The 23160-nt window shown below is 44.1% G+C and overlaps 1 long non-coding RNA gene and 2 gene segments (V, D, J or C); all 3 read left to right on the top strand.

Moving 5' to 3' along the window:
- Positions 1–497: 497 nt before the first annotated feature.
- LOC124990400 (uncharacterized) lies at positions 498–2456 on the top strand. The gene is made up of 3 exons (XR_007109765.1): positions 498–708; positions 1894–2066; positions 2166–2456. It is a non-coding gene; the product is annotated as an uncharacterized LOC124990400 (long non-coding RNA).
- Positions 2457–8675: 6219 nt separating this feature from the next.
- Positions 8676–9233, top strand: LOC124991237 (T cell receptor beta variable 13-like). The segment is given in 2 exon segments: positions 8676–8767; positions 8875–9233. Coding segments are annotated over 2 exon segments (438 nt in total).
- A 1231-nt stretch (positions 9234–10464) lies between these two features.
- Positions 10465–11711, top strand: LOC124990396 (T cell receptor beta variable 10-3-like). The segment is given in 3 exon segments: positions 10465–10550; positions 11164–11232; positions 11336–11711. Coding segments are annotated over 2 exon segments (387 nt in total).
- Positions 11712–23160: the final 11449 nt, after the last annotated feature.

Below are 23160 nucleotides of genomic sequence, written 5' to 3'. Positions count from 1 at the left end.
AGTGCTCGCCAGGTAGAGGAAGAGGAAAGCTCCCGGCCTTCTGTCCTTGCAGACTGAAGCTCTGAGATGCCCTCTGCCTACCCCATACCCCCATGCAATGCAGGTTCTTCTCCTGAGCATATCTTTGCTTCTCAAGATCAGGGGCAGCCTGGGTGCACCTGAGTATACTCCGTGTGGAGCCTGCCAAACTTTGACAGAGAAAGCATATGTTCTGCAAGCCTATTGGGTTTGGGTTAAAAATGACAATTTTGCTCTCAGGAAACTTAAGCGATTCCACATGTCTCTGCTCGATTTTCCTTTGTCTTCTGGAGGCAGATGGCAGTGGATACCTTGGGTAACCTCCATTCCTGCAGCTGTCATGCCTCAGTATCGGTTCAGTCACCACGTAGCTTTCTATCTCCACCCAGGCGTCTGCTCGTCCCTGAGCTCACACAGGTCTCCACGTGAGGGTCCCCCAGTCATTGGGCTCCCACGGGCCTCTTGAAAGCATGGGACAGGGATGGGACAGTGATAGAGGGGATACATTCTGCTCTGTGGCATCACTGACAGAATTCAGCATCAACTGGAATTCAGTTGCACAGAACTGAGATAGGGAGATGCTGGCGTCTTCCACGCTGGCCAATCTGGCCCCTCAATATAGACAGCAGCTGCATTTCCTCAATATGCCCCCACATTGAAGATCATCTTGGACCAACAACAAGGACCTTGGTAAGTATCTCTGCTCTTTTTCACCTGTTTTCTCCAGTTTTCAGTGTCTTCTCAAATCCTAACCAAACTTTCCCACAGTGGAAGGGATGGCGATGACTGTTCCTCACATAAATGGTGCTGCCAATGAAGTTTTGAGAGTTAAAGGAGCAATTAATTACTTGTCATGCAGACTTTGAGGAACCCCAAGGATTCATTCAATTCCTCACTTTTTACACTAAAAATCTTACCAGAATGTTAAGGGTAAAATTACCCTGACTCTGTTGAAGGCAAGGGTGGGGGACATCTATTTATTTTAGGAGTATGTTTGGAATGCAGGAGGAAGCGTGATCAGGAGCTGAGGACCGAAAAAGCAGTGCGCAGATTAATGAATTAATGGGGGAATTTTTTAAAACTGTAGAAGGAATTGAAGATTCCAACCTGGTTTGGTGCCTAGCAGAGGCAACATTTCTTCCCTTGTCACTCTGAGCTGTGAATTGAAACTGCTTTCAGGAGAAAGATTTGGCCATTCTACATCTACCACCCAGGCAGCTCCCATCTTTCCCAAACTGTGCATAGGGCCAGGGAAGGCAGGACTCGGGTGGGGAATGGAGGATTCCCCACTTGGCACTTAGATTGCCAAAGTGAACTGCAGTTGGAACATCCAGGTGGATGTGTCAAGTCAAGAAAGTGAAAAGACTGCTGGACATAGTGGCACAGGACTGTAATTCCAGTGGCTCTGGAGGCTGAAGCAGGAGGATTGCAAGTTCAAAATGAAAACCAGGCTCAGCAACATAGTGAGGCCCTAAGTAACTTAGTGAGATCCTATCCCTAAATAAAATACAAAAAAGGGCTAGGATGTAGTTAAGGGCCCCTGGGTTCAATCGGCTGCACCAAAAAAAAAAAAAGACAGGAAAAAAGTGAAAAATAACTGAGAGCCATCAACATACTGCTTAGAGATGCAGTGTGGAACCCAGGCAGCAGCACCCTGGAGCACTGAGCAGGGGACAACCAAAGAGACCTCATAGAATCTGCGTGTATTGAAATCTACCTTTGGGTTACCTTTCTTCTTGAGTTCTGTGTCTCAGCACTTTGACCCTTTAAGATTTCTGACAGTGAGTTACAGAAATCTCCTCCTTTCTTACTGGTACATAATGGACTGGTACATCCCAGTGCTGCTGGCATCTTACATATTAAGTGTAATATCAGGTTCTCCTGAGGCTCCATGATGTCCCTGTGAGGACTACTTGGTGAAGACACAGGAAGCCCCTCCTCCTCTGCTCCTACTCACAAGGAGCCTGCCCCGGTGAACCTCCACGTTTCCTGACCTGCCATGGGCACCGGGCTCCTCTGCTGTGTGGCCCTCTGTCTCCTGGGAGCAGGTGAGTCCTCAGAACAATAAGCAGTTTCTTTGTGTGTGTTTGTGTGTGTGGTGACTAACTTTATTTTTTCCATTCTACTTCCCATTTCTGTCTCTACAGACCACATCCATGCTGGAGTCTCCCAGTTCCCCAGGCACAGGGTCACAAAGAGGGGACAGAATGTTGCTTTCAGATGTGATCCAATTTCTCAACACAATGTCCTTTACTGGTACCGACAGACCCAGGGACAAGGCCTGGAGTTTCTGATGTATTTCCAGAATAAACTTGCAGCAGACACAACAGGGATGCCCAGTGAGCGGTTCTCTGCTGAGAGGCCAGAGGGGTCCTTCTCCACTCTGAAGATCCAGCCCACAGAGCAGGGGGACTCGGCTGTGTACCTCTGTGCCAGCAGCTCAGCCACAGTGAGGCACAGGCTCCTCCTTCCTGCTCACAAACCTCCTGTGCCCAACCCTCATGTTCTCAGAAGCCCTGCAGGAGGGAGTGGCCAGTCTCTTCCCTCAGGCAAGGGAAAGGATGCATTTGGAACCTCAGGGGTTCTTCCAACAGGAGGAGGTTGGGAAATGTCCTTTAATTACTGGGACAGATAATGCTGGGTAGAGATAATTTTGGCTTATTGCTTTCTGGTGTTCCTCAGCTTCAGTCAAGATTCAATAATTGGCTTTGAACACCAGAGCTTAGTTTCAGGGATAGTGACAACCATATTTTTTTAGTATATTATTAATAACTTCCTATGCTGAGTGTCTAACTCAGACCTTGCCATAACCAAGGAGGAAGCCAGCAAAACAAAGCCATGTTAAACCATTGGCAGCACCAACCTTAAGAAAAATAAAAACCAATGTGAGTCCTCAGTAAGAACTGCCATCATCAATTATTCAGAAGCACCTGCCCCACAGTCATACACATTAGCCCATGTCTTCATGCAGCTTTGTAATTTCTTTTGACAATCTTGTAGTCATTCAGAGCTGAATTTTCTTCTTCTCCAGTCTAACTTTCTTCAAGAATAGAAACTCACCTTTAGCTTGATTTCATACAATACAACCTCACTTGAAAAGGTGTTAAAGGGGAGTGATTCAAAGACCCGAACATAATTATATGCACTAAGCAGGATTCTTCGAGGTTTCCAGAGTAATTGTTAGAAATTTATGCCCCAGCAGAGGCATATTAGAATCCCAGTTGGTGCTCTGTCTCTCTTTCTCAGGATGCTAGTTTTTCACTCTTTTTATCCCAGGTTGCCATCCATTTTTAATAGTATTTTAATGGTGCATATTTATGGGTTGCTGTGTGGTCATGTGATACATGTATACCATGGGTAAAGATCAAGTGAGTTAGTATTTACATTCATTTAAATATTTTAAAATAATTTTTGATTAACATGTAATAATTGTATACATTTAAGGGGGGGTCACACAAATTTATTTACATTGCAATATTTTGATAAACAAAAGTTCTCAAGTCAAAATCATTTCATTTTAGGTACCATTGTACATTTTGGTATCCAGTTTAGGAAATCATTGTCTACTTCCAAATGACCATGTTTTCCCATATTCTTGGTTTTGTCCTGTGATAGATTTAAGTCCCTTAAAACCATTTCCTCCCCAGATCTTTACATTTTCAAACTTTTGCATTGTAATCTGTAATCCAATTACAATGAAATCTTTGTGTATAAGGGAGTGATCAAGCTATGTTTTTCCACATGGTTATCTGATGACTATTCCATGGTGTAGCCAATGCTGTCTGTTAAAGGATAACTTTCCTCACTGCTCCATAGTATCATGTTCATAATAAATCTTTCACTGTGTATGTGTAGATCTGTTTTCAGGGTTTCTCTCCTGTTCAATTGGTCTTTTTGTCCCTTCTTATTCTAACAACACTGTCTTGCACACTAGCTTACGGCAGTTCTGCCTCTAATTCCTCAAGTTTGACCACTGTTGATTCTTTTTATTTTGCATATTTACTTAGGATCATATTGCTGAAGTCCTCAGGAAAAGCAAATGCCTGCTAGGAAGTTTGGGCCTTTTTTGTTTTAAGGAACTTAAATCCATCACAGGACAAAACTAAGAATATTAGCAAGAACACTAAGATATTTAGCCCTCAAAAATGTAAAATGAACAATACTTGGCATCTCATTAAGATGACAGTCAGGCAGAAAAAGAAGGAGGAAAATATGATTCCAAGTGGGGAGGGAAAATGACCAATAGGAACAACCCAGCAATGATGAATTGGTTGGAGAAGATACCAACTTGGTACTATAAATGTAGCCCAATGTTCAAAGTTTTGGAGTGATGGAGAAAATATAAAAATATCCAAATCAAACTTCCGGAAGTAAAAATTCCAAGGTCTGTAAAGAAAAATATTCTTGATGGAATTAACAGCAGTTTAGTCATTACAGGAGAAAAGATAAGCAAATTTGAAGATAAATCAATATGTAATCCATAATGAACCAAAGGGGAAAAAAAGGTCTTAAGTGAGCTTGGAATTTAACTCAAGCAGCCTAATATGTATTAGTCTAATATGAATTAGCAATGCCAAGAGTAAATTTTTTTTTAAATTGAAATTCTTTTAAGAGATAATCAACTATCTCCCAACACATATTCCAGGGTTTATAATATATGTAAAATTAAAATCTATTAAAACAGTAATATAGAGTTGGAAGATAAATGGATAAATATCAATCTATGTGAAGTCATTTGAGGACAGACTATGTTACAATAAAGACTTGTACTATAAACCCTGAAGGATATGGAAAATGACAACCCCCCCAAAACCGTCTGACCTGGAGGAAAAGGGAGGAGAAAGGCAACTGTTAATCCTCTCCCAATCAATCCTTTCCCGATAACAATGGGCTCTGAGGGAAAAAAAGCAAACTTTCTTCCCTTCCAAGTTTCATCCCCAACATCTCCACCAAAAGCAAACATAGAGGCAGATACTAAAATGCTGGACCCTGGACTTTTTACCCTTTCCCACTGCCAAAGAGTCCTGGAAGGAGAAAAGCAAATAGTGAAGCTCTGGGTAACAAGGGGTCCTAGAGGAAGAAGATAAACAGAGAACTCCAGTCGAGTTCTGAGCTGTAACAATGAATTTTGCACTTTTGACAGCTTATTTCCTGACTGCCAAAACTGACATGTTCTGCTTCGGTCTCCAATGATTAATTCACCCTCATTGTAACCTATGAAACTCAGACTCCTTCTGTAACTGGTGGCCATTTTCTACCCAGAAAGTGAGCCCCTCCAGTGCCTGATTGATGGACTCCACCTCAGAATAAAGGAAAGCTTGCTGATCTGTTTGAGGTCTCCTTCCATCCCAGTTATTTGTGTTTTCATAATGTTGCCAAAACTACGTTTTGGTTATTTTTACTTACAAATCCTAAAGTAATCATTAAATAACAAAACTCAGAGTTTTAGCTAATGAGCTCACACAAAAAGAATAGAATTATAAAAGTGCTCAATTAATCCAGAGGATAGTATTTAAAAAAGGAAAAAAGAAGATATGGGGCCAATAGAAACCAAATACAAAATGACTGATACTCATATAGCCAGATCAACAATCACATTAAATCTAGTATCAGTGCTCCAACTGAAGAGCAACAAACTGTATTGTGGAACAAAAGAGAAAAAAATAAAAGAAGATAAGCCCCTCCTTCCAGAAAAGTTGTGTGTGTGTGTCTGTCCTGTAAATATAAAGAACTAGGATATAAAAAGTAAAAAAGATAGAAAAAGATGAACCATGATAATGCTAAACATAAGACAGCTAAATTTGCTATATTAATATCAAACTAAATTTAAGAGCAGGGGATATCATCTGGAATAAAGAAGTTCATACACCAATATTGAAAGGGACAGTCTTTCAAAAAGTCAGAGCAGTCATAAGTAAGTGTGCATCTCATAGCAGAGCTTCAAAGTACGGAAGCAAAAACAACTGCAAGAAAAATGAACATTCACAAGTTAGTCAGAGGTTTGGACTAATTTCTTTTAGTGATTGGTTCAACAAGTGGAGAAAAACAAAACATCAGTAAATACAGAGAATTCATGAAAGACTCTCAACCAACTTTACTCCATGAACATTTACAGAATACCCAACCAGTAGCAGTGGAACTCATGTGCTTTTCAAGGGAAACAGGGCTTCTATTTTCCTCCTTCTTTGCATAGCTATAATCTTTGGTTAGATGCAACTGAAGTTATGGACTATATACTCTGGACTGTAAGATGAACTTTGACAATTTAGAAGTGCTCAAGTCAGAGCAAGGGTGTTATCTGACCACAGTGGAACTGAATTAGAGATCAACGTCCCAAATATCTCTAGAAAATTTCCAAGTATGTCAAAATTAAATGATGATTTTTCTAAGTAACTCCTCAGATAAAAAATAAATCAATGAGTAAATGAAAAAGAATTATAAACTGAACAAAAATGAAGTTACAAAATGTCAAAGTTGGTGGGATGTCACTAGAGCATTCTTAGGGGAAACTGAGAAACAGCCAATGATTTTCTGTTCATTCTGAGGCCAGAGCTAACCTGGTATCAAAGTCAGAGATATTGTGCACAAGAAAAACTGCAGACGAATCTCCCTCATAAGCACAAATTCAGTGATCCATTGAAAATGACAGCACGTTGAATCCAAAAATGTCTAAAAGGATAATACATCATGACCAAGTGGGTTTTAACAGTAATGCCCTGGTTTATAATTTAACTTAAAAACGAAATAATAGATGTACAGAAACATTGAACAAAACTCAGTGTACGCTTCTGATAAAAACTATTAGCAAACTCTAGTCATACAAATTTTCCTTCCTATAATAAGTTGCATTTGCATAAAATTTATGAGTAAATATTTCGGAGGTAGATTATAGTACCTCAAAGATGCATGTTATACACAAGGAAGTAGCAAAAAGAAGGTAAAATAGACTTTTCAAAAAATGGTACTGGAAAGCCCACATAACAAAATGAAAAATATTTACTCACAGTCCCAATCTTATTCTATAAGCCAGTGTGGGCAAACTATCACCCAGAGGTAAACTTCCACCCAGGCTTGGTTTCATATGGCCCAGAAGCTAACAATAATGTTTAGATTTTTGAGAAATATCTTCAAAAATAGTATTGTGTGACCTACAAAGATTGCACAAAATTTGAATGTTAGTATCAAAAAAAGTCATTGAAACAAGGCCACATTCATTCCTGTAGGTATTGTCTGTGACGACTTTTGTACTACAGCAGAGTAGTTGGGACAGTCTATATGATGTGTAGAACCTAAACTAGAACCTACAGAAAAAGTCTGCTGACCCTCACCAGAAACAAAAATTATCATGTTTCAAAGTTCTTGATGATCTAATAACTCAACTATAAAACTCCTGGAAGAAAACCTGGCAAACTCTCTTTATGATCCTAGGGAGAGTATAGATTCCTTAAAGAAACTAAAGTCCCATCCTAAAATAACTAAACTGCTTCTCATCAAAAAAATTTTTAGAAGTTCTTGAAAAGAGATCATTAAGTCTATGTGTGTCTAGATACATAGGTGAAGCTTAATGATTTACTTTCATATATACTTAGAATGCAAAGAATTCCTACAAACCAATCATCAAGAAGGCTAACAATTCAATCTGAAAATAAAAGAGAGTAAAAGTGTTTGGAACAAAGTATTCAAAAGAAAGAAAATGTGTAGGGAGGCAGTTTCCTGTTCCTGGGGCTGGCTGATTTATGTCTCAGCTTCTTAGAGTCTCAATGTGAATAGAAGACCACTATCACCCTCCAGAAACTGCCTTGGTCCCCGTTCCATTCCCAGGTCTGCTGGCATCTAATGATTGGTGGGAATCTCCTTTCCTACAAGATTAATTGGCAAAATTTAAAAATTTAACAATTAAATTTACTCCCTTTCTCAGAAAAATAGAGTAGTTTTCTTCCTGCCTCTCTCGCTCTGAGGTGACAGTTGACTATAGCAGGTTAACCTCAAATCTGTGGGTGCTTTGTGTCCTGCAGTTCCTGGGGCCTCATTTAGAAAGCCATAGCCTCCCTGGACAGCCTCCCTACAGCTGCATCCCAGACACTGCACAAGGGCCACTAGAGGGCACTGTGGGTCCACTGAGTGAGCTGAGCCAGTGCTTCTGGGAGAGGGATGCTCAGGGGTCTGGGATGGGCCTGCATCAGGGATAACACCTGATGAGCCAGGAGTGCTGCACAGCACAGTGGGTCGTGGTCTCCGCACATCCCTGACGTGCATCTGCGTTACTCAGGGCGGGGAGCCATGGACTGCACCTGGGAGCATCAAGGCCTCTCTGGGAGCCTGCATTTGACAGGGTGATGTGATTGGGTTCCAGGGGGGCAGCCCACACCACCTCCAGGTGGGGAGAGAGAAGCCCCTGACTAACAGGAATGCTGGACAGCTGTGGGCATGGATCTGCCCCCAGCCCTGCCCTGCCCTGCTCAGCACAGCCAGCTGCCCCTGTCACACGGAATGGGGAAGGACTGCATCACCTGAACATATCCGGGGGCCACAGGGGACCTACTAAGCCCACAGGGACCCTGTCATCAGAACAGTGACATCACTGAGGTCACAGGAAACTCTCCAAAGAGAGAAAAGGGAGGAGCCAAGTGCCTGCTCTCAGCCCAGGAGACCAGCACCCTGAGTGCAAAGATGCTTAGACCCATCCCTCCTGACTCTGCCTGGGGACCCAGGCTCCTCTGCTGCATCACCCTTTGTCTCCTGGGAGCAGGTGAGTCCTGAGCACGGGGACAGCCCCTGGAGCCACAGTCCTTTCCTGTGGCTTTGGATCAAACTCCTCCCTGGTCAGGTGTTCACTCCTGTCTCCTTCCTCCCCAGGTTCAGTGGATGCTGAAGTCACACAGTCCCCAAGACACCTAATCAAGGCCAAGGGAGGAAAGAGCACTCTGAAGTGCTATCCCATGTCTGGACACAACAGTGTGTCCTGGTACCAGCAGGTTCCTGCTCAGGGCCCTCAGTTCCTTGTTGAGTATTTTGAGAAAATGCAGAGAAACAAAGGAAACTTCCCTGATCGATTCTCAGCTCAGCAGTTTGGTGACTATCACTCTGAGCTGAACATGAGCACCTTGCAGCTGGGGGACTCAGCCACGTATCTGTGTGCCAGCAGCTTGCACAGCCCTGCGGAGTCACTGGCTTTCTGTACCCAAACTTTCCTGTCCCCGCTGAGGTTGCACTAGAGAGAGGATGTGTGGGTTGCTACATAGACTGAGCCAAGGCCCATGCATGCTCCTAGCTCTTTGCCAACTCTGTGTGCCCTGCTGAGCTCAGCCAGAGTATACTCCTGGACATTTATATGCCAGGTCCTCTGGATGGTCTCACATCTTAGCCCACACCTTCCTCCTAGCATGCGGAAGGAGCCTCCACTCTGTACTAGGCTGTGGACATTTATAGTGAGTTTTGATGCAAGGATAAACCCCCAGTATCCACTTTATAGATAAGAATGATCCAGTATATCACTTTATGCACAGGAAGCTCTATGTAGCTTATGAACTCTCCCAATATTTCATGCTTACCAGTGTCAGAGCCAGGATGGAAACCTATATCTATGCCTCAAAACTCAAAATTCTCCTAAAATCCCATGATGCTCCTTGGTCTTGGTCAAGAACGTGTAGCAGAGCAGAGTCTCTTCCATCTAGACGAGTGGTGCAGTGGAGTGAACTCATAGTATGGAATGTGGTTAATGCAGTTTATGGCCTGTCCACTTCCAGGACATGTAGTCTTAAGCCAGAGAATGTCTGTCCTGTCATGGTTCCAAGATGAAGTGTACATTTCCAACAACAGAAAATTTGTGACTAATTAATTAAAAATAAGTGAAAATGACATATTCCTGGTGGATGCTTATCTCCCCCATAGAATTTCAAGCATTGTTTGGAAGACTAACATTATTCATGGGTCATACCTTATTTTGGAAATGATGCTTAGAGCCAAAGCATTCCATGTGTCCTTTGTCAAAGGCTCGTGGGACCAGTTGAGCTCCGGCCATAGATGGGCGAGCCCTTCCGGGGCTGGCGAGGCCCTGCCTCTGCCTCCCCTGTGGGTGATGCACTGACCTCCTCTTATTCTCTCTCTCTCTCTTTGGTTCTGCATAGCTTCTCACTAGACCAGGCCTGTGGAGAGTATCCATCAACAGTCCATCAAGATGAGGAGTCACAGAAAGAAGGCCTTGCCCTGAGATACGGTCCAAATAGGAAAGAACAATATACAAACTATGGAGTAGATATAAATTTTGCAAGACAGCAGATGTATGCTTCGGCCAATATTCTACTATTTGGTTCATAAAAGATCTTGTGAATGAGGACAGTGATCCCCAGTGACCTTGGAGGCACCAGGCATGTAATTCTTGTCAAATATCATGCCCACGTCATTAATGAGCCTTCCCTTCTTTAGACATGAAACATGCTCGTGAGGGACCTGGCGGCCCAGATCCCATGGTGTCACTGAAACAAAAGGAGAATTCATATCCATAGGGACACACTGAGTCCTGAACCTGGCAGGTAGGGGTCCCATCTCCTGAACTGGTGTGAAACAGAATAAACCGGTTCTAATGACTCTTACCTTGATGCTTTAAAACCTTTCTAGAGGTCTGGTGGCTCTATTCTTGGTGTAGCCAAGGATATAGCACTGTGGACTAACGTCCAAATCCCAGAGTTTAGGCAAAAAGAAAAACTAATAAATGGTTTTTGGAGATGACTTTCGAGCAGAAAAGTTATAGGAGGTACCAGGACTGCCATGAACATGTTCCTTAGATGGCAGAAGTGTTAGGAAAGAGTCAAACAGTCTATAGAGAAGGATCGTATCCTAATGGGAGTACAATGTGCCCAGAAGAACAAATAACCTGGCTAAAATCAGGGAAAAGCATGTGTACTTGTCGTTAAAAACAGACTACAAGTTATTTGCACTCTAAGTTGTTAAATTGTGTGTATATGTACTATAAAATATCATTATGCACACACAAGAAATGAAATTAATATACATAGTACATGTAAAATTTAATTTTCTTTCTGTAGGGAAGGGGTGTGGCAGGTTATTTGTTCAGCTCATGCATCTGTAGGGGACAGTGACATCATTTGACTCACTTGGAGCCCAATTTCTACTTCCTCCAAACAGGATTCTGCATTGGTCTTCAAATGGGCACCAAGCTCTTCCTCTGTGTGGCCTGCTGTCTCCTCTGGGCAGGTGAGTGCTGGCCATGGGTGGGCTTCCTTCTATGGAATTCCAAGGCCTCAATCCAAGTCTGTCTTGAGGTGACATCATTACACTCTGTCCTTCTCTACTGCAGGACACGTGGAAGCTGCAATTACCCAGAGCCCAAGACATACTATCACAAAGACAGGAGAAAAGGTGACTTTGAGCTGCCATCAGACTTCCAACCATGACTATATGTACTGGTATCGACAAGACCCAGGGCACGGGCTGCGGCTGATCTATTACTCACATTACGTTACAAACACTCAAAAAGGAGAAGCGTCTGCAGGGTACAGTGTCTCCAGATCAGACACAGAGGAGTTTCCCCTCACTCTGGAGTCGGCCACCGGCTCCCAGACATCTGTGTACTTCTGTGCCAGCAGTGACTCCACAGTGCTGCAGGGCCACCTCGCCTCTGCACAGAAAGTGTAAACAGGAAGACGGCTGCTGCCTGTGCTCGGGAGCCCTGGCCCATCCCAGGAAGCACCCTCACCCAAGAGTCACAGAGCCCTTGCCGGGCTGGGGCCTCCCAGCATGGGCAGGGACCTCGGTGCTAAGTCCTCCCTGCCAGTCTCAGCCCCACCTCAGGCCCGCCCCTTAGCTTCTGCTGCCCCCCTAGGCAGCCCTCTCTCTGCCTGAGGAAGGCAAATGCATCTTAGTGGAGATTCCTGTTGAAGGCCTTGCCAATCTCAAAGCCACCACCTTCTCTCCCAGGGCGTCAGTGACTTCCTCATCCCCTGCAGACCCTTCAACTTGCAGTCCTGAGTCTCCTCCCACATGGCCTCTGCTGCTGGTTGCCTCCATCTGGGGGAAAGCCTAGGGCTGGGTCACATGCCTTCCTGTCTCTCCATCCTCCCTGCTCCTGGGCCTGGCTGTCTGCTCCAGCCACAGTCTCCTCTGTGTTGTGTTATTTTCCCCCTGAGAATCTTTTTTCCACCATGGGCTACTTCTTTCTAAACTGATGTTCCTCAGTCTTATAAATGAATTTCTACATCATTTCTCATATGAAAATATGTTTCAGATATGCTTTTTCTTAATTATGAAAAGCAAAACTTAAATTTTACTAGGAAATAATTAAAAGATATTTTTTAGCTTTCATTTGACAGAGAAGTTCTTTTTCAGAGATACAAGAACACAAACCATAAAGAATAGATTTTATCACTTCAGTTTTATTCAATTAAATCCTTCATGTCAAAGTGCACCACAGAAAATGAAGACAAGCCACAGAATGGAAAGAGGAATTAGGAAGGCATATAAGTGAAGAATTCGTGAGAAGGAGGCCATGGATCCAGCCTCACTGGCAGTTGGAAGACCAGGAACTTGTCACCAGGTTCTGAAACGGGGGATGTGGGTAAAGGTGATGTAAGTCATTCCCATGCCTGGGCCTTAGAAATGTCCTTTGGCAAGTCTGTTGAGGCTTCCCAATGCTCTCATTTTTGGAGATTTGGTAGACTCATGGCTAAGGCTTTTCATGGTGACATAGAGTGTTCAGCAGCAGGTCATAGGGAAAGACACATAGGTGGCATCTGGAGGAACCTGTGCTCAGACTTCCTTGTACTCCTTTCTTCCCAGGAGGGCACTCACAGAGCTTATTTCCCCCACAACAGATAATAATGGAGAATGTGTGTGCAATGGTTTTGACAATGGAAACCACAGAGATTTAGTGCCCAAGAGTTTTTATTGAACTGATCATAGAGGCCCTCTTTACCTACTATGCACCAATAACATAAGCCCCAAAGGAAAATTTGGTGTTCAATATAATATAGTTTGCACCAACAGTCTCGGACCAACAACCCTTCCTTCTCAACTGTGAAAATTTTATTTCAGTATAGGACACTTTGTAACAGCTGAGCTCTCAGACAAAAGTCAAGTTTGCAATCAGGATATTCTAAAGGCTGCAATACTTCAAAAGATGGCAATACTTAATCTAAATTTGCAATTCACATAAAGTAAGTAGGAATCCTCACTACACATGTAAATAGATTCTCAACTTTTCCTAGAGTCAAAGTATTATAAGCTCAAACAACGGGACATGACTTCAAACTCACCAGCCTGGAAACTTTTTAAGAGAATGACTGTCCAAAATATGAGCTAGTAAAAACTATGTAAACTAGTAAAAACTCTCTTACACTATAAAAGAAAATTGCAGCTAACCCCCTGTGAGATGTGCTAAATTATCCATGTCTTTAGATGCCATCATGGAGAACTCAGTCATCATTATTTATTTTTCTCTTCAGTAAGTTAGACTTTTTTCACCTTCTTAACAACATCAAAAAAAAATGTAACATAAGTATTGTTTCTTAACTATTGTCAGGGAGGGATGATTCTCTACTGTCTCAATTGATTCTATGAAATAATTGATTCTATGAAAGAAACTGACAACAGGCAGATAAGGAGGAGAAAACATCTGCAAACTTATTACATGCTGGGGACACCACATGGAAGGGAAGTGAGTACCCAGTGACATCTAAAACTTACACACCCTCTTTCTAGGGGGCAGGAGAGAGGTAACACAGGCACCTTAGAGAAAATGGAGGAAGTGTAGGAAGATGAACAGGCCCACAGAAGGGCAGGTGGTAGTGTGTGACAGTCTGTCTGGGTGTGGTGTGGACCTCCAGCCCCTCCCCTATGGTACAGGTTAATCTTCTCTGGTTGACAGAATTCTGGGGAAGGGGATTCATGGTGACTGAGCTCCTTTTGGAGGATCTAGCCAGATAAAAGGAGTTCAGAAAAGTCCCTTCCACACTCGTTGCTCAAAGCAGCTGAGGCAGGAGAATCACTTGAACTCAGGAGTTTGAAACTGGCCTAGGCAACATGTGAAAACCCATATCAAATGAGTAAATAAATAAATACATAAATTAACAATCTAAAGAGATCTGACAACCAAATGAAATACACAATCTTTGATTTCATTGTGGAAGAAAGATGAGATCTGTAAAGTTCTCTTTGGGACAACTGGAGAATTTTAAATATGAAGTATATTTTATATAATATTGTATGAATGTTAAGTTTTACTGTAATAATGACATCTATAGTTATGCAAGAGAATGCTCTTTTCAGAAGAGTAAAATATATATTCAGAGCTGAAGTAAATATTACAAAATATTAACAACTTGTATTCAGATGTATGCTTTAACACTTTTTCATTCTTTTGACTTTTCCATGGGTGTTATTTTTTTAAGTAAAAAGTTATAGCAAACAGATCTTAAGATTTCAAACCGCTGATGTTATTTCAGTCTGATAGAAAATATTTACTATATTTTAATAATTTTAAAATATTCTATCATTACCACAGAACAATGTACCAGGATCTTTTCTGGCCCTATGGTGATTATATTCCAAAAGAAAAAGCTGTTGATTCTTTTAAAGACCCACAAGATAAGGACATTGGCAGTTTGAGAACAGCTCTCTGTCTCTGAGATGAGCACTAAACTTAGCCAGCAGTGCCTGCCAAGAAGCCTTCTAGTAAATACTAGGGCTGTTTTCATCTGTCAAAAGATTTTGAGTACTCCACAGGTTGGATAAAAGCCCCTAAGCTTTATGAAGTCAGCTAAATGTAAACAAGAGAAGAGGAGTGTTCATCCCAAGCGGTGGCAGGACAGAACAGTATTTGTTCAATGGAGATATTTGTGCAATGGGTAGGGGCCTCTAGCTGGATCCTGGAACAGAGGCAGCTGGGAGGCTTTTCCCTCGTCCCTCCTGACACCCTCTAACAGTAGTCTTGGCTCTAAAGCACGTGGCACAGTGACTGCAGCAGCCTCCCTGAGCCATGCAGGGAGGTCCTCTGTCCAGTGCTTCTGAACCCTGGGCCATCAGGATCATGGATCTTATGGAGACCCACGTGTTTTTGAAACAGGGCTTGGTGCTGCCTAAGCAGTTGAGTTTAAAGAAAAAGTGTGGCTTCATCCTAGCATTCAGTCGCTGTTCTGCAGGTGGCATGCATGGGTGGCAGTGAAGTGGGAGGTAGAAACAGAGGCTTTTCCTCCACTGACACAGGGGGGTTCTATTCCGCAGTGAAACCTAAGCTGCAGTGAATCACAGGGTGGAGAGTCTTCTTGGCCCAAGTGGTGGGCCATCGGTGGGCCAGGAGCCATGCTGAGCACTTGGAGACCCCCGCAAAAGAAGAAGGACTAATTCAGGGAATGACAGAGAGGCTTCAGCTCTGCACCGGTGCCATTTCCTAACTCCACTGGACAGTGTGCAGGGAGATGTAGGGGACGTGGGAGTGAGCGGGCTAAGGGGATGATCCTAGAGGCTGCCAGATAGGCCTGCCTGAAATTTCTGGCATTGATACTTCTAAGCATTTTAAAAAAGAGTCAGACTCACCAGAACGCCAGTCACTTCTCCCCGAACAGTGAGACACCTTATTCCTGCCTGGACAGGGATTCTGTCATGGATTCCTTCAGTCATGCTTCCCAGGAGGAAGCACATGGGAACACATGGGAACATTCTTCCCTAGAATTGGCAGACCTTGATTTCAAGTATTTCACATGTAGCCTGATGGGTCTTGTCCCCAGCTCCACTAAATGCTCTTGTCACCCAGATCCTTGGTCAGAAGGATGGAATGAGCAGTAAGACCTTGGTGGGAGGACCCTGGACATCACAGACCTCAACATAAATTGACCTCACACCTGGACCTCCTACTCTGGAGATGGAAACGGCACCAGGGAAACAGATGGTTCTGATAACTCTGCCCTTACCGGGCTTCATCAGACACACTGTCCTGGGCCCCCAGGTTTTGGGGCAGAATATCTCTGATCACAGAGCTATACTGTTCCTGCAGGTCCTTGTCTTGTTAGGTCATAACAACCCTCGGGGCTTCTCCAGTCCCTGGATGCGTCCCACGCCCCAGATACTCCTCACTCCACCACTCAGGCAGTTTAAAGATTCCAGAAGTTCTGTCCATCTTGCATCGATGGTTACAATATCCACACCAATCAGGTCAGGGTGGGAAAGCTCTCCCCAGTCCTTAGGTGACACAGCAGACCTGACGTCTGTTTCATTGGTGACCTAGAAGTGCAGGCAGTGCCCTGCTGAAGGCTCTGTTGCCTTGTGAGTCACGAAGGTGGGGAAACAAAGAGGACAACGGACTCCCGGTGTCAGACGCAGTGAACCTTCCAACATGGTGCTCAGGGCACCGTCTGACCCATCGGCTGGGTCAATGTGCTTCTGGGATAAAGCTGTCATAGCTACTCCAGCCCCCACCTTGTCACTGGAGAACTCGACAGAAGAGAAAGGCCAGGAGAGGAGGCTCATTACAGGTCAGACAAAGGGGACACTAACTGACGTCTCAAATTTGAGTTGCCTTTGCCACGTTCAACCTGAAACATCCAGCAGGGATTTGTAGGATGGTCTGGAGGTGTAGCGGGAGATCCCGTGACCTGCGCCCTGGAGCTGTGAGTGAGGACGCTTGGATGGATGCGTGCAGGCCGTGAATGTCCTAGCCAGCCTCTCGCTCCATCTGAGAACATAACTATTGGTTTCTAAGACCGCGTGCCTCCGGGTGACAGTGATGTCATTGCAGGAACTGCCATACTGGACGAGGGACAGCCCTTCTCCTCTGCTGCTGCTCACGAGAACCCCACCCTGCTGAAGCTCCATCCTGCCCTGACTGCCATGGGCTCCAGGCTCCTCTGCTGGGCAGCCCTCTGCTTCCTGGGAGCAGGCGAGTCCTCAGAACCCATGACCCCCGATGGTATCACCCACTGATTGTTCCAACCGTTTCCATTCTGAACCTCTGTCTTCTTCCCCCAGAACCCACAGGCGCTGGAGTCACTCAGTCTCCCAGATATGTGATTGCAGAGGAAAGACAGGCTGTGGCTTTTTCCTGTGATCCTATTTCTGGCCACAATACCCTTCTCTGGTACTGGCAGACACCAGGACGGGGCCCGGAGCATCTGATTCACTTTCAGAATGAGGCTATTCTGGATGATTCCCAGTTGCCTAAGGATCACTTTTCTGCAGAGAGGCCCAAAGGAGCAGACTCCACTCTGAAGATCCAGCCTGTGCAGCTGGGGGACTCGGCTGTGTACCTCTGTGCCAGCAGCTCAGCCACAGCACTGCAGGGACGCTTCCTGCAGGGCACAAAACCCCATGGCTCGCTCTCTCTCTACTCAACTCGCAGAAACTCTGGACAGGGCCCTTCCCGTTCTCATCACTCCAGGAAAGAAGTAGGATCTCAAATACAGGAGACAATTCCTAAAACAGAAGATGGGAATTCTTTCTTGAAATATCAGGCCTGCAGTTGTTTGAAAATAATCATATCTTGGGGATTTGAAACACTTTTTGGTGGCAATCCCAAACTGAAAATGACTTATTGCAGAGTCAGTCTTTAGAGTCTAGAGACAGCTCTTCTCTAAAAAATATGCACTCATAAAACACATCAACTTAATACTACGGATGGTGAGTACACGTGCACAACAAACAGCATATCCCGCCATAGCCGTCACCATCCGAATGATTTGAATGTTAACCCTGGGTGACTTCTTCACTGTCTAGATTCTTCTATGCCAGAAATTCTCACATAGTGTGTGTTTGGAAGACTTTTTCCCCTGTTTCTATGGAAATTGTTAATAATGATGTTGTTGTTATTGTTGATGATAATGATGATGATGAATTATTTCTAAGGAACTTTTCAACTTCACAGAAATACATACAGTATCTTGGTAACCATTCCCAAACTTTGGTTCAAAACAAATGCTGCTTTATCCAGAGTTCTCTAAATTTTCAGTATAACCAACATTGCTCAATAGCTAATCTAAGCTTGGTTCAACCAGTTCTGTCTTCACATATCGAGATGGTTCCTCAGTGCATTCAAGTGTTCCAAATAAGAACTCCTTGTATGTTCCTGTGCCCTCATCCAGCTCATATTCAAAGATTGTGTCTAGCTCCATATCCCCTGCTCTAACTTCTACCTGGGTCCTCTAGACAACAAGAGAAATCATCCTGAAGCATGGTTGGAAGTGCTGGGCAGGCAGCTGGCAGGGAGTCCTCTGGGGGGCGCTCTCTGAAGCCCCTGCATCTCCTGCTCCTTACTCAGCCCAGCCACCATGATCATGGATGCCTGATGCTCTCTGCACACCATCTGATTCACAAAAACCCAGCCGTGGTGGAGGAACAGACCATCTCTGCCAGAGTTTTATTTGGTAGTTTTTCCAATCTGCTCTGTCACGTTTATAAATACTAATAGCAGCATAACATTTTCGTAGGTCAACCTTTCTTCCTTGAACATGGAAACATGATTGGTTTCAAGTCTGCCTCATCATTTTCACCTCTGAGATCTTCCTGGGCTCTTTTGGGTGATTTTATTTTGTTTGGCTTCTGGTTCACAGGGTTCAGATTTTCACAGTGTTTGTATTTTTTATGAATTTGACTATCTTTGATGTGTGCCAGACACTAACTTTGCAGAAATATTTTTTTTTTCTTTTTGGTGTAGGGTAGGTATATCTTTCTCCAAAGAGAGAGTCTTTGCTTCTGTGAAGTGTATAGGGTATAAGCACCCTGGGGCTCCCTGAATCAGGCTTCAAGGCTGAGGTGTCCCAGGTCACCTAGAAAACAGGTTTAACTCTGGTTCATGCTTACTACTCACGCTTGTTAATGATCACATTTGGTATAGTCTGGTGTTTGATTTTAACCACCTGACCTGTGATCAAACCATAAAGGCTGAGTGAAGGGCACTAAATATCCCCAAGGGCAAAGGGACAGCTATGCTCACCAGCCAGGCTCTTTTCTCCCCAAGAGTCCAGCCATGTTATTTCTCACTACATCTTCAGAACATTATTAAAGTTTTCAAATTTTTTTTGTATTTGGTCAACTATTTAGATAGCAATAGGAGAACTTGTGCTCTCCTGTCTAATCACTTGGATTAAGGTTAAAGACTTTTATTTTGAATTTTAGTTTCATTTGGATTTTAATATTAGATTTTTATTCTGTGACTTCTTTGATATTGAATATAAATGGCATGTGGATGTTATATCCAAACTTTTATTTCAACCACAGTGTTTTTCTTAAATCTTAAATACTTATAACTAAATTGGGACATGTTTTTGTTTTGGCATTTTATTGTCACAGTATTTTTATGTTTTATTTACGTTTATTGTATAACTCCTGATGCTCCATTGGATCTTGTGGAGAGGTAAGAAGAGGAAGTGAGAGCTTAGGCTTGGCCAGAGTGCTGAGTGAGCATGGAATCCACTGGACTTGCCTGCTGTTGAGACACACTCCTGCTGGTTTCATAAATAAATCCAAGGTGCAGAGGTTGGAATTTAAGGGAGTATCATGTGGCTGTATCACGTGTCCTTGCCACTTATACCCACTTACACTTACTCCTGGGACAGCACTTGTCCACAGTCTCCTTTTGGAGGATTTCCTAAAGCAAAGCTGCAGTTGTCATCCTCCTGTCCCTTGCCCAATCTTCTCTACTGGGTGGAAGTAAGTCACTTGTTCAGTCTCTTCTTAGCGAAGAAGAGTGAGTCTGTAGCTTCTTACGATCTTCCTGGCTACCCAGAGAAACGCAGATTCTGTGCTGCTTTCTCAACATGCACTGGTATCAGTGGGTCATTTCCTTTCCCATTTCAGAACTGGCCAGCAGTTTGGAGGGGAGAGGGAATGGGTTAAATTCTAATGCAACATAATGGTAGGTGGCCCATGTCATCTCAAATCTGAGTCCTGTGGTTCAGCAAATCAAAACTGACCTACTCTCCGCTTGTCTGACTCCAATATTTGTCTTAAGGTGGCCCCATGTTAGGCCATAATAACATTAATGTTTTATTGACCATCTAAGACCTCCCAAATCACAAAATCCTAACTCAGGGCTCCCTGTGTCCTGGCAAGACAGCAAAGTCGTGCTGCTTCCTCCCACTGGCCACTAGGAGGCACTGTGGCTCCATCGTCACTCGGAGTCTATGGGGAGGCCCTGGGAAGAGAAGAGTTCAAAGAAATCCCGGGGCCAGGCCTAGATTCCAGGATTTTGTTTGCAAATGTCTTGAATGATGGTTGAGAGGGAAGGAATTAGAGGACAACCCTCTTTCCTCTGTTTTTGTGGCTATGGGTTTTTCTCTGAATCGAGCTTTGAACTGAACTCCAAGTGGCAGGTGGGTTTGCAGGGGTGCATCTGAGCTTGCTTAAAATGTGAAAGCAGGATGAGTTGGGGGCCACAGCATGAGCCTTCTGACAGGAAAGGAGAGCAGCAGTGTGTGTGTCAGAAGAACCTTGGAGAGCCTGACCTCAAACCAGCCCAGGCCAACCCCACCTGTCTGTTGAATGTAGAGGGCAGAGCAGGAGAAATGGGCCATGGCTTCAGGGAACTGACAATTACATAATGCTACCAGCGAGTCCACTCATCAGGCAGAGTCTTCTCGCACAATCCACAGATGCCCTTGTCTTTCATTCCAGTCTCCTGTGTGTCTCCTGGAGGCAGACAAGGTCTGAGAAGAGATAAGAATTTTTTTGAGGGGCTTCCTCTGGACTAACATTCAAGTTCTCTCCATGTAATTGTGCACCTGCTTCTCACCTGACTTGCATCTACCATGAGTCCCTTGGTTACTACAATTTTTAGATTTCAATTGGTGTTGTAATAAATTATCATTAACTGGCAGGTTTAAAGCAACATAAATTTATTCTTTTACAGTTCTAGAGGTCAGAAGTTCAAAATGGGCATAACTGTGCTAAAATCAAGGTATAGGCAGGCTGCATTCCCTCCAGAGATTCAGGAAGGGATACATGTTTTGTCTTTTTCTGCTACTGGAGGCCAACAGCACCTTGACTCATTTTCAAAGAGAGTCAAGTGGCTATATTACTCTGACCCTTCTTCCTTGTCTTCCACATTGTAAGACCCTTGTGATTACATCAGGCTTACCAGGAAATTCCAGTATGATCTCCCTGCATTAAAGTCAGCTTTTACCCACCTTAATTCCATGGAGAAATCTAATTCCCCATTAGCTGTAAAGTGAACAAATTCATGAGCTCCAGGGACTAGACATGCACATTTGTGGAGGGACAGTCTTTAGCCTATCACATCTAGGCACCTGGTAATGGAAGGAACATAGGATGATCATGTCAAAAACAGGGATTATCTCAGTCCTCAGTTTTCCTTTTTTGGGTCCAACAGACACTTCTAGGGACACTTCTTTGATGACACCAACCAACCTGCAAATTGTTTGCTATTAAAAATGGACTCTCAGGTACAGGACACTCAGTCATGTGTCTCTGTGTGAACAATGAAACTGGAACTTATTTGTTAGCAAACAACTTAATCCATCACCCCAAAAAACAGAGACTTCTTTCAACTCTCCATAACCTCTGTGCCAAGAGGAAGTGGATTGGTGGGGCAGGTCCTTGTGCAAGGAAAAGGCCAGGTATTAACGATTAAAATAGCTGAGCTTTTCTAGGGGGTAAGTATAAGATGTGAATCAATCTGGAGCATTTCCTTCATGAAGCCTTAAGAACAAGACAATCTCTGCTTGTTCAGCAAGGGTATACAGAACGTGGGGGAGTGTGTGCTGTAGGCTGTGTGAACTTCAGACAGCTCAAGCGTAAAGGCACACACAGATGTCTTTCATTGTGAAGGGCAGCCTTCAAATCTCATCAGTTCTCAGGACATCGATCCAGCCCCTGTCGCCCTCACAGTGAGTTGACAGCTTGCTCTTCCTGGCCAGCTTACAGGCCAACTGAGTGTGTGACTGGGGCATGGAGCCACCAGTGAGAGGAGTGTGAGAGTTTGGGGAGAAGCTGGTTTGTAGTAAGAGAAGGTATTCATATGTAAGTGCTTGGAGTTTCAGGTGCAGATGGAAATAGTTGGCAGCCTTTTAGGTGAGGGGTGCTATAGAGAACACACTAAAAATTAATAATGTCAATCAAAACTGCAGGAGAACTCTATATATGTAGATCTGTATCTCAGGTCACTTACCCCGAGACCAGCCCCATTCATCTCCCAGAGGTGCTACCTCCTCTGAAAGGAGCTTTGAAGCTGGGGTTGGTGGCTCACTTGATGATGTCACTGAGAGATGCACCCTGTGAGAATAAAATGTCCCAAGGCTTACTTTCTTGCTCCTGCTCAGAAAGGCCCTCTGGATCTTCTGTATCTGCTCTCACCCTGCTATGGGCACCCAGAACCTGTGCTGTGTGGCCCTTTGTGTCCTGATACAAAGTGAGTTCTCAGAATATTCAGGTTCACCATGCTGGACTTCCCTAATGATAACTCTCTCTACTTTCCTTATTCTATCCCCCAGTTTTGTTTTTTTTCACAGAACACACAGATGCTGGGGTCATCCAGACACCCAGGCATGAGGTGACAGAGAAAGGACAAGAAGTAATACTGAGATGTGAGCCCATAAAAGACCACACTCACCTTTTCTGGTACAAACAGACTGCAGGGCAGGGGCTGGAGTTTCTTATTTATTTCAGCAGCAGATCTGTTGTAGATGACAAGGGAATGCCCACGGAACGGTTCTCGGCTGTGATGCCCAATGCCTCCTGCTCCACCCTGGAGATCCGGCCCACAGAACCCGGAGACTCAGCCATGTACCTCTGTGCCAGCAGCTTAGCCACAGCGCTGCTGAATCACCCTCTGCAGGTGCAGAAACCCTGGTGCTTCTCCTTCTGTCTCTGGCCCCAAAAGTTCTGAGTGAAATCTACCCTGCCCCTCCCTCCACATAAGAACTAAATCAACTTGGGGCCTGAAAAAACCAGAGAATGATAAGCTGTCAACAATGGACTCTTGGGCAGGAAATAATGCTGGAGGGATCCCAGTAGGTTGGAGGGATTCCATGAACATTGTGAGTAGGCTCAAAGCTACATGTCAGGGAAGTCTTAAGTACCCACGGGGTTGACCTCCTGCCTTCCTGCATTTTCACCCCATCTATGTGTGGGAGCCCCTAATAAGGGCTATGCCTACCACCCCACTCTGCCTCTTCATTCTAT

Source organism: Sciurus carolinensis, chromosome 8, assembly GCF_902686445.1.
Source record: "Sciurus carolinensis chromosome 8, mSciCar1.2, whole genome shotgun sequence".
Lineage (NCBI taxonomy): Eukaryota > Metazoa > Chordata > Mammalia > Rodentia > Sciuridae > Sciurus > Sciurus carolinensis.
This window is presented reverse-complemented; position numbering and strand designations above follow the sequence as displayed.